A 17,652-nucleotide genomic window follows, 5' to 3' on the forward strand; every position below is an offset into this window, starting at 1 on the left:
GTTTACTCTCAGAAGTTCAGGTGAAATGTGTCATATGCTGGTCATGGACTAATTTTTCCACTTTGACTTKCTTCTTAGTGTTTTCTCTTGATTTAATGCAGGGAAGACTTTAAGCTATTGGTGTTTCAGCCCTGGGCACAGCATGCACGAGCTCGTTCGACAGGGAGTCAGGACAATCATCCTCACCAGCGGGACGCTCTCCCCCCTCTCATCATTTACAATGGAAATGCAGATGTGAGTACCTGGATGTGGGAACAGTGCCATTCCTAAAAATACACAATCTGCTCTCATGGATTTAGGTTTTATCTCAGGATTTTAAAGTGTTCTGTTTGCCCAGAGCAGCTGTGGTTGCTCCATCCCTGGAAGTGTCCAAGGCCAGGTTGGATGGAGCAACCTGGGACAGTGGGAGGTGTACCTGCCCATGGCAGAGGGCTGGAATGAGATGAGCTCTAAGGTCCCTTCCAACCCAAACYATTCTGTGATTCTATGGTTCTGGAACTGATAGGGAGTTATATGGATATATATGACTGGGGTCTTCCTTTTATTTCTCCAGCCCTTTTCCTGTTTGCTTAGAAAATCCTCATGTAATCGATAAACACCAGCTCTGGGTTGGGATCATCCCAAAGGGACCTGATGGAGCTGTGCTCTCTTCCACCTATGAAAGAAGGTAATGAACTTCCATGTGGAATTCTCCTTTGAAGTTTTGAGTTCCAACATTTTGGGCTCTGCTCACACGAGGATGCTAGCGAAGTAAGGCATCTCTGTAGTGCTTTTCTTGGATAAATGCTCAATAACAGCACCTTTTAAACACTAACACTGAAAATGTAGTGCTGGAGGTCTGGGAGGGATCAGATACCAAAGCACTGATAGTCCTTGATAGCCCTGACCAGCCATTGCAGGCCTTTGCAATAACTATTTTTATATTTAAAGRTTCTCACCATGCCCAGCCTCTCTTTCACCTCTGTGTTGCCTTCTTAAGGAAAACATATCCAAATATTTGTCAAGCTTTTCATCATCATTTTTCTTGCTCTTCTCTGGTCTTCCATCATTTTGCTTCTGTTGTTCAGAGTTGGCAGTGCTGTTGCCAGCAAAGAAGGCCAAATGTTCCATAGAACTGGAAATGGAGTCAGCAATTGTAATAGATTTTTTCAGAGAAGTAGTAATCTGGAAATCCCTCAGACTGCACTTGTTTATTTAAACAGAAGTTTCATGTGCCATTTCAGTGTATTTCTGTTGAAGGTGCTGTCTTTTGAAGAAGGAGGGTTGGGCATTCCATCCCTCCTGGAACATGGGATTTTTTGAAGGAAAGGGATTCACTGTGTTTTGACAACATTTATATGGTGATGCTGGTATCTGTAGGTCTTACATATGTTAGGTTTTTTCCCTGCTTATGCAATTTTTCTGGGAAAACAGTATACAAAACAGTATACAGGGCACTAAAAGGAAAGGAACATAAAGGCATGAGAGAACAGSTGAGTTTTCAGTCAGGGCTGGAAGAATATGAATATGGCTCATTGCACAGCAGGACTTTTTCAACCAAAGCAAAAGTGATTTATTAAGTAAATAATAACCATAGTAACCAAATCCACCTTTTTATGCCCTGCAGCCATGTAATTCATCAATTATTATTTAAATGGTTGTAGTATTAGTCAAGCAGAGTTTTCTGGCAGAACTCACATTTGTGTTGTCACTATTAATCATAAAGCCTGCATGGCTGCCCATTTCTACCTGTGCCTTTTGAAGCTTTGRAGCTTAGTTCATCTTCAGTACTATCAATAAGAATATTAATAAGAATAGTATTAATAAAGTGTAGCAATGGTATTAATAATTCTTGCCCTTGGAGTTGGTTCTTGCCACAGGAAGGAGAACRATTGGGATCTGGAAATGCTATTTTAGATGAATATCAAAGGAAGTCAGTGTGTATGAKAAACATAGAAAAGGGCATGCAGTGATGTCACTTGCTTTTTCTTCTTTGCAGGTTTTCAGAGGATTATTTATCTTCTCTGGGGAAAACAATTGGTAAGTGAAGTGTGTGGATTTCACAAATGGGTTGATGCCCAGGATTTTTGGAAATCTAAAATAGGCAATGCTAAAGAAGATGCAATAACAGAATGGTGAAAGATTGCAGTGCAGATCTCACTGCTGTCTGGTTTTCTGTGCTTTTACTTGCTTAAGGCAGCTGGCTGCTGTAATAGCACACAAAAATGAGTCCCTGGCTTAATATTTCCCTGTTAGGATTTMATTTTTATTGTCAGGAGTTTCTGTTTGGGTCAAAAATATGGTTCCTAAACGCAGTCAGAAGGTGGCTCAAACTAGAGAATCATTAGCCARACAAGGATGATTTGCAGGGCAATTGAGGATCAAAGGAAATCAGTCTAATTTCTTGTGATATTATAAACTGTGTCAAGTCTGTGTGAAGTCAGCATTTATTGTTTTGGTAAMATTTTATAAATATATTAGAATTGCAATGTTGTAACACATGAGGACAGACTAAACTAAGAGGATTTGTGTAGCTTGGCTGACATGRCTAAATCTGTTAAATCTGGAAATATTTAAAGGAAGTGCTGAAGAAATGAAGGCAATGCTCTGARCTGTTTAGCTTGGCCAAAAAGGTTAAATTAAGAAAATGCTTTCACAGAGTAGTGGGTGTTTCAATAAATTGGTTACTATTTGACTAGAAAACTCAAAAGCAATATGATGGTGCCACATCCATTACTTTGGATGTGTAGACTGCAGTGGACAAGAAGTGGAGAAAAGATCTAAGACTAGCTCCTGCTGGGAAACGTGGTAGGAGTTATTCTGTCCCTTTCATCTACATGGTTTGGTGTGGCTGATAGTGTTAAAAGGGTAAAATGCACTACCCTTTAGAGAGCTGGTTAGGCCTCTCCATTAAAGTTTATACTTTGCCAACATTATTGGATGATTTTAAGAAGTGAAACAACTTCTAATGCACAAACATTCATGTCAAGAAAGTAGAAAATATTTTGGAAGGAGCCCATACTCTTGTTTTTCCTCTGCAGTCTATGTTCTCCATCCCAGGATGAAAATGCCCTCAGCTGCACTCTTGTCTTATCTCACTGCAGGTAACCTCGTGCGAGTTGTGCCCCATGGGCTCTTGGTGTTCTTCCCATCGTATCCTGTCATGGATAAGAGCCTGGAATATTGGAGAGTATGTTCATTGCTCTGCCTTTATTGGGTGGTTTGGCTACTTGCATCAGTTTGTAGTTACTCTACTTAACCATGGTAGTTCAAAACCTCCTAGTGGAAGGTGTCCCTGCTCATGGCAGGGCCTTGGAACCAGATAATTATTAAGGTTCCTTCCAACCCAAACCATTCTGGGACTCTGAAAAATTCTTTGTTAATAAGAAAATTATAAAATCTGGRAAGTAAAATCTCAGATCAGGCTTCTTTTACTTCGATCACAGTGCACTGAAGTGCAGTATTGTAGAAACCAAACTCCTAAGAATCTTAATATAATGTTCCATCTGATCTCACATTTTATTTAGTTCCACCAAACTTCTCTCTATTAAACTTCCAAATTAGAACTAGCCTGAGTGTTTCAACCTTAGGAGAAAAAAATCCCAATATGAGCATTTCTTATTTATTTTTATTTTGTAACCATTGCTTCTGTAACTGTTGTTACTGCTGTGGTCATGAATTGGATATCCCTGGTGAGACTTGCTGAACAGTTCTGGTTTAAATGCTTGTCCTAGGTTATGCTAGGACAATGCTCATTCTTGAAAGTGAAGGCAGAGGTAGAGGTTTCATGCTGTGGGTGGGACTCTGTGAGGTGAGTGCTGAAATTCTCCCACCTGCCTGATGTCTGAGGTGCACTAACTTCAGGGAACCAGTTAGTGCTCTTAGGGGATTGAAAGTTTCTGCTTCCATCTCTTCCTGTGTTTGGCAAGAGAGGAACAGGCTGTGGTGGGGAAGTAGTGAGCGTTTTTGAGCGTTTTTGAGCGTTTTTGATCTTGTGGGCATTTGAAGTGTGTGCTCACTTGGCATTTCTGACCTGCTCCTTCTGTGTTTAACAGGGGCATGATTTTGCCAAAAGAATAGAAGAAGTGAAGCCAATGTTTGTGGAACCCAGGAACAAAGGAAGCTTTTCAGAGGTTGATTATTTGCATTACATACCTCCTTCATTTTCAGAAACCGTTTTTATGTTTAATGACCTTCTCTAAGAAGAGTTTGGGTGTGAAGCACTCAAGTTTTGGCCTAGGGTGAAAGTAAAACTCTATGTGCTTCTTTGAAGTGTTGTTTTCCTGTTCAGAGTTTCCTTCCTTTCCTCTCTTGTCTGCCTGTGCAGGGTTCAGTCTTCATTTAAATCTGGTGATGTAACAGCAGTTAACATACACAAGTGCTGAGTAATCGAGGTGGTGGAAAGTTGTCATTTCAGTAGTCAGCATTTGTTGATGTTCTGCAGGACTTTTCCTCCCAGCTCATCTTGCTTTGGATGTTAAAGAATTGTGTGTCATCCTGTTTATTTATAGCCATTCTGTTTGCTTCTTAGAGTAAATAATATCTGAGAGTTGCTTTCCTGTTTTGTCCGTTGACTTAAGGGTCTGGAGAAACACAGGAGACTCCATCTTCTTGTCAGAAGTATCTGACCTTCATTTTTTTATGCTTACCCAYATGTGTTCTAGATTTCACAGTGATATAAAGATTTTGCTGAGAAAGTGACTTCTCACATTTGCAATTAGTTAAAAGTAAAGACAATTTTACTAAGCCAAATTAATCACAGTTTAGATCTTAGTGTACAAGTCATATTTGGTTAGTGCAGGGTAATACCATTTCTGCTCTTGCTKAAACTTGCTTTATATTTTAGGTTATTAATGCCTACTATGATAAAGTCACCTGTCCTAAGTCCAATGGAGCTGCATTTTTGGCAGTGTGTCGGGGCAAGGTAATGTAACTTTATTTCATCTGAGACTAGATTATAGAATTGATAGAAAAAAACCTTCATTCTGGATTTCAATACATTTTTGTTATTTGACTGTAATTATATGTGGGAAAATACCAAGTACTCTGAAGCTTTTTCAAAATTAGCTCATATTTCCRTATGATTCACTCCTGTTCTTATTAAAGAGACACAGCTCAGATTTCTCTGAAATAGATGAGCACCATACTTGTGTTGGCTGCTCACTGAAAACATAACCCATTAGATGAGAACAGCTATTCTGGAGAGCTGTAATCAAACAAGTTAAAATAACACTGCTGCAAACCAAACAYAATTCTTAGCTTTCAAACGCTTGCACTAACTTCATGTTCCCTGGATACATTTGATGTCTTTTCCTTGGCATCTTCCAGTGCTGTTACATTGATTTATGTTTATTAGTGGAAATATTTGTGCAGTTACTCTTAGAGCCTTTTTGCTGCTGTTTACTGTGTCCTAGGAGAAGATCCAACTTCTTCTGAACCTTTGGTCCCAGTCTCCAGAGAGGCTGTTGGAGTGAAGAAATGATGTAGCTCTCTCAGTTCTCATTGCTRAGATTTGGAGAATTGATTCAGCTGAAAAACAAAACAGCTCCTTTTTTTCCCTTAATTATTTTTCAGTCTGTTCAACTGTTCATTTCACAAAGTGATTTGCCAGCACAGTGAGCATGTGCAGGGGACATGAGTGACAAATACTTGATGGGATGTCAACAGCACAGCTGCTGGACATGGCACTGTAGTCTGGTGAATCTGGTGGCTGTTATTRCTTTGAAATTATTCTATTGTCAGAGAAGGTTTGCTATGTTCCTGTCATGTCTTGTCAACAAGTCAGGGTGTGGAAGGTTTAGACAAAGGTGTTGACACGTTCTCAGTACAGCTGTTCTGCTTACCCAGGAACAAGACAGCCATTAACAGGGTTGGCTGAGCTGTGCTCTGGCAGAGGAAAAAGCTGAGTTTAAACTCTGATAATAAAGGAAAAAAAATCTAGTTGAAACTATTAATAATGTATTGATAAACTATGCTTGGTCAGGGAGTTATTTGAATGGAGAAAGAAGGYCAACAACTGCTGAATCACTCTGAAATGTCACTTCAAACCCTGTTGGTGATAGAAAACTCTGTCCCTGCAGGCCAGTGAAGGCTTGGACTTTGCAGACATAAATGGACGAGGAGTCATCATTACTGGGCTTCCATTTCCCCCTCGAATGGACCCCAGAGTAAATTTAAAGATGCAGTTCCTGGATGAGATGAAGAAAAGTGGTGCAGGTGCACAGGTAAGACTGGGTAGCTTCTCTCTCATGGCTGTTTGTGGTTTCTGCCATTGGTTCTCCCTCGTGTCCCGGTGGGTTTGGGGTTTTGTCATCCTCTCAGCCTCACAGGACCATGAGTATCAGAAATTCAAACAGCCTTTGGAATTTGTCACAAACCCAGTCACCTTTTTTTAATAGYGTTAAGGATTCCAAATCCTGGCAGTGTCAAATAGAGGCCCAAAAAAAAGGTGTAATTAAATTTGAAGTCAAAATCTTTGCATGTGTGTTATCCATCTCTCTTTCTGAGGGATTTATTTCATCCAGAGAGTGTGTAGGCAGGAAGAATGGCCTGTGCTGATTGGTTTGGGGATGTGGTGGTGTGTGTTGGGATTTCTAGGTTTCGATTTGGGTTTCGTTTTCTGTTGCTTCAGGCATGAGAATGAATGTTGTTATAATTTMGTTTTTTCTGCAGATCTTAAAGAGTATGGTGAGTCAGGGCTCTTGAGTGTACCATGAATGAAATAGCCCCTCAAGCTGGACATTGCTACTTGAGTTTTCTGTSCTCTATGAATCAGGTGTGACTTTTGAGTCAGCCTGTATTTGGTTTTCCTCAGCTCTTTGAGATTTGTCAGAACATCTGGCTAATGCTATCCAACGTCTAGTTCATACTTTCTGTTTCTTTAGGGGAAAAAAAATTAGTGAGTGTAGAGCATAGGGAATACATTTTACCTGGTAAATAATGTGAATTCTTCCTCCCACCTTTTGCAGTATCTGTCAGGGCGTGAGTGGTACAGTCAGCAAGCATCCAGGGCAGTCAACCAGGCCATCGGCCGGGTCATCAGACACCGCCAGGACTATGGGGCCATCTTCCTGTGTGACCACAGGTAAACCTTGTCTCACTCAATCCCAGAATATTTTGGRTTGGAAGGAACCTTAAAGCTTATCTTATTCCAACCTCCTGCCAAGGGCGGAGACACCTTCCACTAGACCGGGTTGCTCCAAGTGYGGTCCAACCTGGTCTTGAGCACTTCCAGGGATGGGGCGTCAGCAACATCAACAATTTTATACCCCAACATAAATGTTGATATTTTGTGTATARATATGCTGATGTTGCTGTTTGGAAAAGGCTACAGTTCATAATAATGAAATTATTTTATGTAACAACTTACATAAATATAGCACCACTTCAAGAAAGTAACTGGATTGTTGTGTTCTGCTCCCCAAATATACAGTCTTGGAGCTGCAGAAAGAGATTAATGGTATTCATAGAAAATAAGCAACTCTTTTAGAATTCATGTTTGTAATACTTCTGGAAATTATGTGACAACAACTTATGATTTTGCATTTTCTCCATTTTTCATTTGAGATGGCAGTCAGCAGCACTGCAGTGTTTCAAGAGAAGGAGGATGGAAATGAGGACAGATTATATTACTGAAACAATGCTATTTACATTTATATCCTATGCTAACATTGTACTTCATTAATATCCGTTTCTGCAATGCTAATTAGTATAATATGTATATTATAGGCAACAGGGGTTAAATTGATAGTACATGGTATAAAAAAGCCCTTTTTCTCCTGAGTGAAGGCATCACCCCATTATATTTACTGTACTCTTTGTCTTTTTTTTGTCTTGCTGTTCCTCCCTTGTTCTTTCGGGTACTGAGCTAGGGTTTAATTAATTTAGCCCAACCTGGCAAATAATTCTCAGGTTTTCCCATCCTGCACAGGTTCACAGCTTGTGATGTCAAAAGCAAACTGCCTTCGTGGGTCCGTCCCTACGTGAACRTTTATGACAACTTTGGGCATGCGGTCAAAAGTGTCTCCCTCTTCTTCCGTGTTGCTCAAGACATTGTAAGTGTCTTTAAAAAAAAAAACCCACAAAATAAGCAGCAGATTTCCTGAATAGCATTGGAAACTGGGAATGCTGAGCCAGGTGAGAGATGTGAGAGATTCAGATCTCAAATTGGAAGGGATGCATAAGGATGATTGAGTCTGATGCCTGCTCCTCACAAGCCTGCCTAACATAGAGTCACTTGTCACTTCTAAACACTGGAAGATTTACTGGAAAGGAGATATGCCTCATCTTCCTCCAAAGTGATCTGGGACAGGATGTTGTTCTTACTCTGGGCAACTCATAGGGTTAGATCACAAAAATAACTTCTTCTAGTTCCTCTTAAATAAACATGTATTTATTGGCTGGTATGCAAATTCTGGAACTGGTATTGGCATCTAGAAGCTTTTGACCCCAGGGAGAGGTTATGTTTATGGAAGGATCAGTCATACCTTTMAATTTAAATTACTGAAGTTGATTGGTAATACAGAGTAATACAAACCATCAGTTGTTATTGCAGTTCATCACTGGCTCATCTTTACTAATACAGCTTCTCTCTTAGCATTAAGAAGCTGATATTGTCTGTAATAGTTCCTTAATTTAAAAAGTAATATTGTAAAAAGGCTTCCTAATTCACTGGAGAAAATTATAACAAGAAATGGGCTGGAAGCCAGAATGGGAAATTCTTTGCTCCCATAATGGAGGTTAAGATTAAAATAAGCACTTAAAATTTCATATACAAACTTGGATGACTTCCTGGAAGATGCTTTAGCCAAATACAAATTGTTCAGACTAATAAGTTGCAGATGGATGACGCTGCTGCAGGRCTTGATGGTCTTTTCTGATCATGAGTGAGAGTTTGATGGCAAATCAAAACCAAAATCCAATGTGCTTTGTYGAGAGCTGTTATGCAGAGATAGCATTAGGAAGTGATTGTTCTTTACCAGGTCGTGATCCTTTTTTTTTGGTACCAGGTCATTTAGAGTTAAGCCTGCACTTCAGCTGCGGCACTCCTGAGATGTTTAATCCTTTTTTCAAAAGCACATTAACCCAGTGTGTAACAACGTTGCCACCAAAGGTTATTTGGGGAAAAGGTGATGTTTTTGGCTTATTGCTGAGATTTTTTGTCACAGATGGAGTGGAAAAGTGGCCTTTGCCTCTTGTAACCCTTTGTAAACTGTTTGCAGATGCCCCAACCCCTGCCTCAGTGCCCTCCTGGACATACTGATTCCTTAAGTGAAAGCACTGCAGCACCATCTACTTCATCTGAGCAGACACTCTCCCTGAAAAAGGCAAAAAACTTGGATGACCATGTTCCTAGTTTGAAGAGGAAAAGGGAAGGTATGTTGGRGTCTTCACAGTTGCACCTTTTTGTTTTAAGCTGAACCACAAAAAGGAGCATCAAGAGGCTAGAAACTGAAATGGGAGAGAAAGCAATGAGAGCTCAATGATTAATGTAAGAGTCTGGTCAGAAGGGACATAGTTAAGCGTAAGAAAATGGGGGAAAACTCACCTGTAGTCATAGTGATCATTATATACTCCCATTCTTTTCAAAATGGTGACTTAGTAACTGACTGTTCAAGTAATTTCACAAAGTAATGGAAATACATTTTGAAGGTAATGCCTTACAGAAATATCAAGCTGATACTAATTTAACCCTACTCATAGCACAAAATTATTATGTTTAAACCCTGGATCCTGATTAGTGAGAATATGTAATTTGGGACGTTGGTGACAGTCTTATGGGTATTGATCCTGTGAGAATTGTAGGTTTAAAAAAAAAAAACTGTTCTGTTTAAAAATAACAAATCATGTTTTGTTACCAAATCTCTTAAAAACTCTGAAACTCTGAAACAAAAGTTTTGGGGAAATCCATAAATCTAAAATAATTGAACACAGCTGCTGCAGTAAAACTTTTTCCCAGTGATCCTAAGCCATTTTAAAGTTAAATGTGACCATCAATTAAGGAAAAGCTTGAGAGCAATCTTCCAGGTTGTGGTAACAAATGCTTGAGCAATTTTGGAAGCGATTTATAAAAGCAGTCTTCTTATGAAATTAAATAATGCACTTTTGCAAGATGTGGAAGATTATTTAATTAACCACATAYTTGTGGATTGCTTTGTAAGACTGGGAGCTAACTATCACTGAATCAAAGAAAACACAGGAGAGAATGTGCAATGTTAATTTGTCATCTGTGTTCTGCTGTGGTGGCAGTAAATGGAGATGGAGCACCCAGCCTGTGTGTGGAATATGAACAAGAGTTTGTTTCACCTCGAAGAAAATGTGTTGGGCTCTTGGATGCCTTGGAGCGCACTGAGAAGAGAAGTAAAGATGCAGAGGAGGAAACTGAATTGCCAGGAGAGGAAGAGGTAATGGCAAAATACTTCCTGATAAGTAAAAATTGCAGGCTCTAAAGGAAAATGACTCTGATGTTACAGAGCCAGCTCAACCCTYTTTCAAGAAAAACCCACCATAACCATCACTGGTGACTGCAAGTTCTCATAATTAAATTAATCAAGGGTTTCCTTGCCACATTCATGTTGGTGATCAGCAGGTTAGTGCTTGTTCTGTGCTCCAAGGCTGCTGACCAGGAGGATTCCTGGAAGTTAACCATGATTTCTGAGGAGCAAGGAGAGCTCTCAAAGAAGAGGWTGATAAATACACAATTTGTCCTGGGTATGTCAGCACTTGGTATGAGATCAGATATTGAATTTTAAAAAGGGTGGGGYAGGGTTTATGAATTAGAAATTGCMCTTTCAGATGAAAATCTTTGATTTGCCCCAGAGAAAGAATATTGCAGACTTGTGGAATATTTTGTCYGACTCAAAAACCCACAATCACATTAAGATCAATTAAGCTGCTTCTGTGCTGTTCATTTWCTTTCCTCTTGGATTGATTTTTTTAATACATCAGGGATTAGGCTGTGTCTTTGCTGTCCCAAAATCCCCGTTTGCAGCTGCTGRAGGTGTGTCTCCCTTACCTGGCTGGAGTATTTTACTGCTGGCTTGCAGACTCATGCATGGACTCCAGGAATGCCTATTGCAGCATTCCTGAATACTTTGCTCTGAGTGGAAGGATGCCTAAGGTAAAATGTGGAGGTGTAGGAGTGGCTGGGGAATATCTGAGTTAGGCCCAAGGACATGAATAGAGACACTYACAAAACAGAGGGAATGTACAAAGGGCAGCAAATATTTACCTTGTGTGCAGCAAGCAGGAAATGGGCTCTATCACCCTTTGGGCTTCCATGACAGACACCAAAACCTATTCTTTGGAAAGCCTGGCACATTTCCAGAGCCATGGTAAGTCAGCTACAGTRTGTTCCTAACACAGCTGCAGTGCTTTTGGCAGAGCTCAGCATTTCCTGGAGTCAGATAAACTGATAGACCCAATGGCTTGGCAGTTGCTCAGGTCCATTTTCTATTTGTGTGTTTGGCATTGCTGCTTGTCTGAGGCTTGTGGAGAGCTCTGGGGTCACCCTGTGCTGCTCCAAAATTGGTGACCTGGCCCCAGCAGTCTGGTGAGTGCAGTCCTGGGACAGGCAGTGGCTCCCAGGGCTTTCACTCTGAGTCCAGCACTGAGCACTGGATTTGGACCGAGRATGTGGTTGCTGTCATTTCCCGTCTTCACCATCCAGCACAGTGTGTTATCATTTTTCCTTTTATCAGTTACACTGTGCCCTTATTCCCTAAATAATGAAAGTTCAGCTGCTCTCATTCTGAAAGAATGTGCTTTGTCACCTCAAAAATTCACAACACAAGAAATAATTTCTCAATCCACATAAATAATGACTTAACAGTTCCCCATAATCAGATTTCCTTGTAAGGTGTATGCGTCATGAAAATTTATCTAGGAAGCCTTATTTCTGCTGAGTCATGCTATTCAAGATGATGCCTTTACATAGCAGAGGGCTAAGGAGATGGTTTTAATATTTTTTCTGAGTTATTGCGTGTATTAGAAATATTTGACCTGCTGCTTATCTTCTGATTCTTCATTGCCTTACATACAAGGAGTTCCAGGCAGGAAAGTGAAGGGGAGTGTGAGCCATCACTTACACTCATCTGTGGACACTCTCAGGCTGCCCTGGAACAGTCTGCTGGGAGTTCAGCTTTGCTTAATCAAACTTTGTCTTTAATTTTCTCTGGTATCTCTGAGTTTGTCCAGTAAAATTCTATCCTCTAGAAACAGATATGTGCCAAGGCTCGGTGACAACAATTTAGGTTGACTTGTTTCACTTTTTTGAATGATATCACAAACTGGGCTACCAAGTTTTACTGCTGGAAATACCTAAATTAAATGGTCAATAACTTTGAAAAGCATTTTTTGTACCTTACTTTCTTTTCATCTTCACAGGCACATCATCTGTCCACKCTTTCCCTTCAGTATGAGAAGAGATTAACAGATGAGCAGAAAGGAGGAAGGAAGAAAATAAAGCTAGTCAGCAATACAGTATGTGTTTCCCTGTGTCTGTGCCATCCCTTTGATCTGTAGATTGCTTTAATTTGAATTGGAAATTTCCAGGCAGACAGCTGACTGATGCCAGAACAAGTTTGTTTTTTCTCCAAATTGTAGATATTCATCAGTGCACATCTGAAATCTGTTTGTCATGCTCTTTCCMAAATCCAGACATCCCAGACCAAATGAAGCACAGGTCCATGCAAGGTTAATGGGTGGAAAGAACAGTTTTCTGACASTGCTCTCTTTGTGAACAGCTTGACCGGGGGTGRTGGGTGTTTCATTCTTTTTTATTRKWATGGAGTAGTTCAGTTGGCARGGACCTGCAATGATCAGCAAGTCCAGCTGCTCTGGTAGAGCCTCAGATGGTTAAAGTGACCAGTTTGTGTAAGGGATCACATCCTACCTGCCCTGAGGTCATGGTTGTTATAGCTCTGCAGTTGTGCRTTATTGTTTGGCCCTGTCTCCAAACCCAGTTAGTGAGTTATACAGCTAATTGCATAATAGTCACAATAAATTCAGGAGAATCTCCTGGGTGATGTGTGTGCCAGCAGTTGTCCAAGGTGCTGTCCTAACTGGATGTTCCCTGTCTGCCAATCTGTCAAGCACCTGGCAAACTAAACCGATCCTGAAGCCGAAAATACCCGAAAGGAGAGAGAAGGAAGAGAACAGGTTCATGCTGAAGGTTGTGTTTGCAGTTTGTTGCTATCTGATGTCATAATGACTCAGCTCAGCCTCCAGCTTTGGAGTAAATGTCATTTTATTAACCCTTCTCCTAAGAATAGAATTGTGCAATCATAGTTGGCTCCCTTCTGGAGGAAATTTTCCCTGAAGCCGTCAATTTTGTCAGTGGGGAAGGTGAATAACACGTGGATTATGGGGGTGACTGCCATAATTGCAGCCTATTGGGTGAAAGCACTCAAGGTTTATTGCTGAGCACAGCRGTGCTGCTGGGTGCAGTGTTGGACTTGATGACCTTAAAAGACCTTTTCAACCTCAGTGATTCTCTTAATCCATGATTCCTTTCATTATCCTATGTGCTGTTGGAATTGTAAACATATTGTAACATTGCTTCTGCCTGAAACCATGGGAAAGGAGCTCCTCACGTGTTTCAGTTTACTGAGGAGCCTTCCTGCCTTGCAGAAGGACAGGGGAGCAAAACCAGAAGAGCCCAAGAAGGAGAGGGCCATTTACTACATCACCACGGTGAAGAGAACCCTGAGCCAGCAGAACTAYGACCTCTTCTCAAAGGCTCTGCAGCAGTACAAGGAGACAGATGACTTCCATGCCATGCTGTCCCAACTGAGCTCCCTCTTCACAGAGGATGAAAACAAGCACATCTTTCTGCGAGGTACATTCAGTGTATTTGTATGTCCCTGGTATATTTGTATACGTGACTTTTGTCGTTTAAACAGACTTGGGTACTTCAGAAGTGTTTTGGATGTGAAGTACAGCTCAGTTGGGATGATTCATCACTTTATGTCCCCAGATAAAGCAGAAAAATCCCCTCACTCTAATTATCATGTCTTAGCTCACATCTTGACTTGAAAAAAATAATATTCCATGGAATTTTGTGTTAGTTTAAACTTTATCTGAAAGTACAGCGACTTGTTCCTGGTAATTTAGGAGATGAAGAGCATGGTTATGTGATTTGGAGAGATGCCTTTGTAAGGGTTCATTGTTAAAGAGTAAATAAGTAGACAGACTATACAGAGAAGTTTTGTGTTTAAATAATTGTGAGTATAAAGGATCTGGGCAATCGTGGATAATTATTGCATTAGCTGTTTTTTTGTTGGCTTTTAACAACTGCACTGACGGGAACTGAACGCCCACCAACATTTTTTCTTGTGTAACTGTGTTTTCTGTGTGATTTTTCATTTCCCTCGAATTATGAAAAAACGAGCATATTTTTCTGTGACATTTTCATTTATTGAGATAGTAGGAGCTTAGTTATACATCTTGTAATTTTTTTCAGGTTAAGTCTAAGGTTAAGGAATGGGAAGCTCAGTCAGTTGGTTTCCCAATTTGCTGGTGATCTACATAAATAAGAAAATATTTGATCATTAATCAAGGTCTAAGTCTCATTTTTTTTAAGTGTCAGGCACCTGAAACGTAAAGTTTATGTCTAGGTTTCTGGCTCGCAAGCATTTTTTGGTAAGTGAATACCATGAGATGTAAAATTAACAGTTTATCAGTTATTTAAAGTATCAGCCTCCCAGATACTTGGACCTCTTGGTTTATGAGGCACTGTTCCACTGAKAGGTGAGTTACTTTGTATTTACAGTGAAAAAATGACAGTTTTTACCTACCAGTAATAATACTACTCAAAGTTTGCATGGTAGCTGGCATTTGTGTAATTTATAAGTATGCTTATTGTATAAATATTAGACAAAAACATTCAGATTTTAATTTATTTAGTTACACCTATTTATCTAACCTAAAAGTCTTGCTGCTGTAGGATTTTGCTGCTAGCATTTTTTGCCTGTTGTGGATTGATTATTTTTTTTCCTTTCTTTTTTCCCCCTTTTTCCCTCTCTAATGCAAGACTTTTACCAGTTTGTTCGACCCCAGCATAAAAAGCAGTTTGATGAAGCGTGCTGCAATCTGACTGGAGTGGGCTGTGGCTACAAACCTGAGCACAGCCTGCCAAGGGAGGAGAGGGAGAGCCTGGCCCAGAAAAMGGGTGAGGAGCTTGGTTCATTGTGTTATTGGAAGGACAAATGTCCTTGTTCACACAGTCATAGAGCAGGATGTAGAAATGCAAGGAAATTTAATTTAATCGGTGCTGAGCTAAGTCTCTGCTCCCCATGGTCCTTTTGCTGTCCCTTGAGCTGTGCAGGTGCCTGAGCATTGGTTACTGCAGTTAACAGTGATGTCATTTTGTTTCAAAAGGAGATTTTACTGATCTGTGTAAATCATAGTTTGGGGATTTAAATAACCTTGTGTGTGTCTCCTTTGCTGCCCACATGGTGCTACCAGAATTGTGAATGGGGGCTGACCATATCCCCACAGAGCTTGTGAAATCCTGGAGCAACAAAGTTCTGAAAAAGTGGGGTGTTAGCTCATGATCAGAGAAATAAATCTATGTGTAATCCAGAMTAGTTTGGGTTGAAAGAGACCTTAAAACTCGCCCAGTTCCAAACCCCTGCTTTGGGCAGGGAAACCTTCCACTATCCCAGGTTGCTCCAAGCCTCACCCAACCTGACCTTGGACACTTCCAGGGATRGGGCATCCACAGCTTCTCTGGGTTGCTCAGCTGCTTTCAGCATGGAATGGCATGCTTTCAAGTGCAGCATGCTATGTTCATTCCTGTCTAAATTCTCTGTTAATGGACTGGTTTGATTTAACAGAAGTAAAACAGAGCCAACAGAAAAGTACAATCTCCAAGGCCTCGTGTGCTCAGCTGAACCCTGGGCTCCACCTGAACCAAGGAGGATCCCACTTGGCAAAAGGACTGAACAGTGCAGGTACCCTCCACGTTTRATAAAATCCCTGTTCTATTTCATCACAGACTGTAGGTTTCTATTTCATCACTGACTGYAGTTCTCCTGGTGGGAACCAATGTTCTTTGTGCTCACCTAGCACAGTGGTCACTCTGTAGGTGGGAGTGATGGTAATTCAGAATTTTCAGCAAGGAYTGTACAGAACAAAAGCCAATAAATTAAATCAAGGTGGATGTGAAAGAAACCAGAACAAAACATCTGAAGCCAGATGTTTGTACTGGAGACTGAACTGGGAGAAGGGTGGGTTGAGCACAGGTCTGCTAGGCTTCCTGTTTGTCCAGGCTCCACAAAAGGGAGCCAGTTAAGGAGTGTGAGTTAGGATTACATCAGTATGAATTCAGGTATGAAGAATCTGTTTYATTTTGGTTTTGGTGTAATGYGTGCACACCCCCTCTGCGGACAGCCTGGTTTTTCTGCAGAAACAGAGAATAGTAAACGTAATCTCTGTGTGCATCCCTCTGATCTCGCTCTGTCCAATATTTGTCTTCAAACTCTTAGGCTCATTTATTATTTAGYTCTGGGTTTTCCAGAGAACAGCTGGGAATTCTTGTATTTCTCACACGGAAATGAGTAGGATCATTGGAAAGCTTAGAAGTCTTTCTTTAGAGGACAAAGAATAGTCAAAGGCTAATCCTTTCTTTAAAACAACAAAGAAGCCAGTTTCCTGGAAGGCTTTAAATGCCTTTCATGTATGAAGCTGTATTGTTTMATTTCATTTATTTTCCCATTTTGTTTTGCATTTTAAGAATATTTAAATAAAGCAGAATCTTTAGTAATTGTCTTGTCTTGAAACCACTAGAGTGGTTTCACAGAAACTTGTTTCCACTAAAGTAATGGAGAAAAATAATAGGAGTAAATGGATGTGGTATTTCTGTGGCTCATTCCACAAGCAGAGAATGCTTCTGTGGAAGTAAAGCTCTAGCTCTAGCTAGAAAAGCTCTAGCATACACAGTGAAAGATACTGATTATAAAATTCACTCCCWGATTTTTTCACTTTCAGCAAATTGAATGAAGGCTATGTTTTGAAACTTAATTATSTTTCTCATTCAATAAAGAACTTTTAAAGATCTAGATTCCAAAATATATGGCAGGTTAATTTAAATCAGTTTCTTACATGCCTATAATATGCAAACCAGAACTTCTTCCTCTAAAACATACCAGAAATCAGAGGTTTACATTGTGAATGAAGTTCACTTGGCATTCAGCAGAATGTTCCAAGCTGCTCTTACCTTTTGCTGACCTCCTACATTACTTTTGTGTTCTCTTGAGTGTATTTCAGGTTAGATRGTATTTTTGGACATTGTTTTCCTTTTGGCAGACACACAGACRTGTACACCCTTGTTTGCTCTTATTGTTAAGGGATGAGAAATCTGTACTTTAAAATTGTCCATTTCAGGCCAGCAGAGTTGGCTGACCCATCTATTTAAGATGCTTTTACTCCTTCAGTGGAGCACAAAACCTGATTTATTGCTGACCTCCATGCCTCTTTTGCTCATTCCCTGACACATTTCTCCATTTAAAATGATCAAGGAACTCCTGGAGATGCTAAAAATGATCTCCAGGAATATTTTGCTCCATTGCCATTTCCAGGAGCAGGTCTGGCCATGGTTGGGCAGGTGAGGTTGGCTTTACCACCCTTCAGATGAAATGAGAAGTGGATACAATGAAGTGACCTYTTTGTCTC

At 40.3% G+C, this 17,652-nt stretch overlaps 1 protein-coding gene across 3 annotated transcripts in view; it reads left to right on the plus strand.

The window, feature by feature from the left end:
- The window catches only part of RTEL1 (regulator of telomere elongation helicase 1), a 45,163-nt gene that overhangs the window by 17,458 nt on the left and 10,053 nt on the right, over positions 1-17,652 (plus strand). For 2 of the 3 annotated variants that reach the window (XM_057366070.1, XM_057366073.1), the window contains exons 17-31: positions 102-234; positions 554-667; positions 1,979-2,019; positions 3,084-3,169; positions 4,035-4,112; positions 4,826-4,903; positions 6,060-6,203; positions 6,948-7,063; positions 7,910-8,033; positions 9,201-9,354; positions 10,228-10,382; positions 12,364-12,459; positions 13,609-13,816; positions 15,011-15,148; positions 15,816-15,932. In XM_057366070.1, coding sequence (XP_057222053.1) covers positions 102-234; positions 554-667; positions 1,979-2,019; positions 3,084-3,169; positions 4,035-4,112; positions 4,826-4,903; positions 6,060-6,203; positions 6,948-7,063; positions 7,910-8,033; positions 9,201-9,354; positions 10,228-10,382; positions 12,364-12,459; positions 13,609-13,816; positions 15,011-15,148; positions 15,816-15,932 — 1,782 coding nt within the window. The remainder of the gene's footprint in view (positions 1-101; positions 235-553; positions 668-1,978; positions 2,020-3,083; positions 3,170-4,034; positions 4,113-4,825; positions 4,904-6,059; positions 6,204-6,947; positions 7,064-7,909; positions 8,034-9,200; positions 9,355-10,227; positions 10,383-12,363; positions 12,460-13,608; positions 13,817-15,010; positions 15,149-15,815; positions 15,933-17,652) is intronic. The other variant, XM_057366072.1, reaches the window with a different exon arrangement.

Source organism: Malurus melanocephalus, unplaced genomic scaffold, assembly GCF_030028575.1.
Source record: "Malurus melanocephalus ecotype Western Australia unplaced genomic scaffold, MMel_1.1 scaffold_59, whole genome shotgun sequence".
NCBI classification, from domain to species: domain Eukaryota; kingdom Metazoa; phylum Chordata; class Aves; order Passeriformes; family Maluridae; genus Malurus; species Malurus melanocephalus.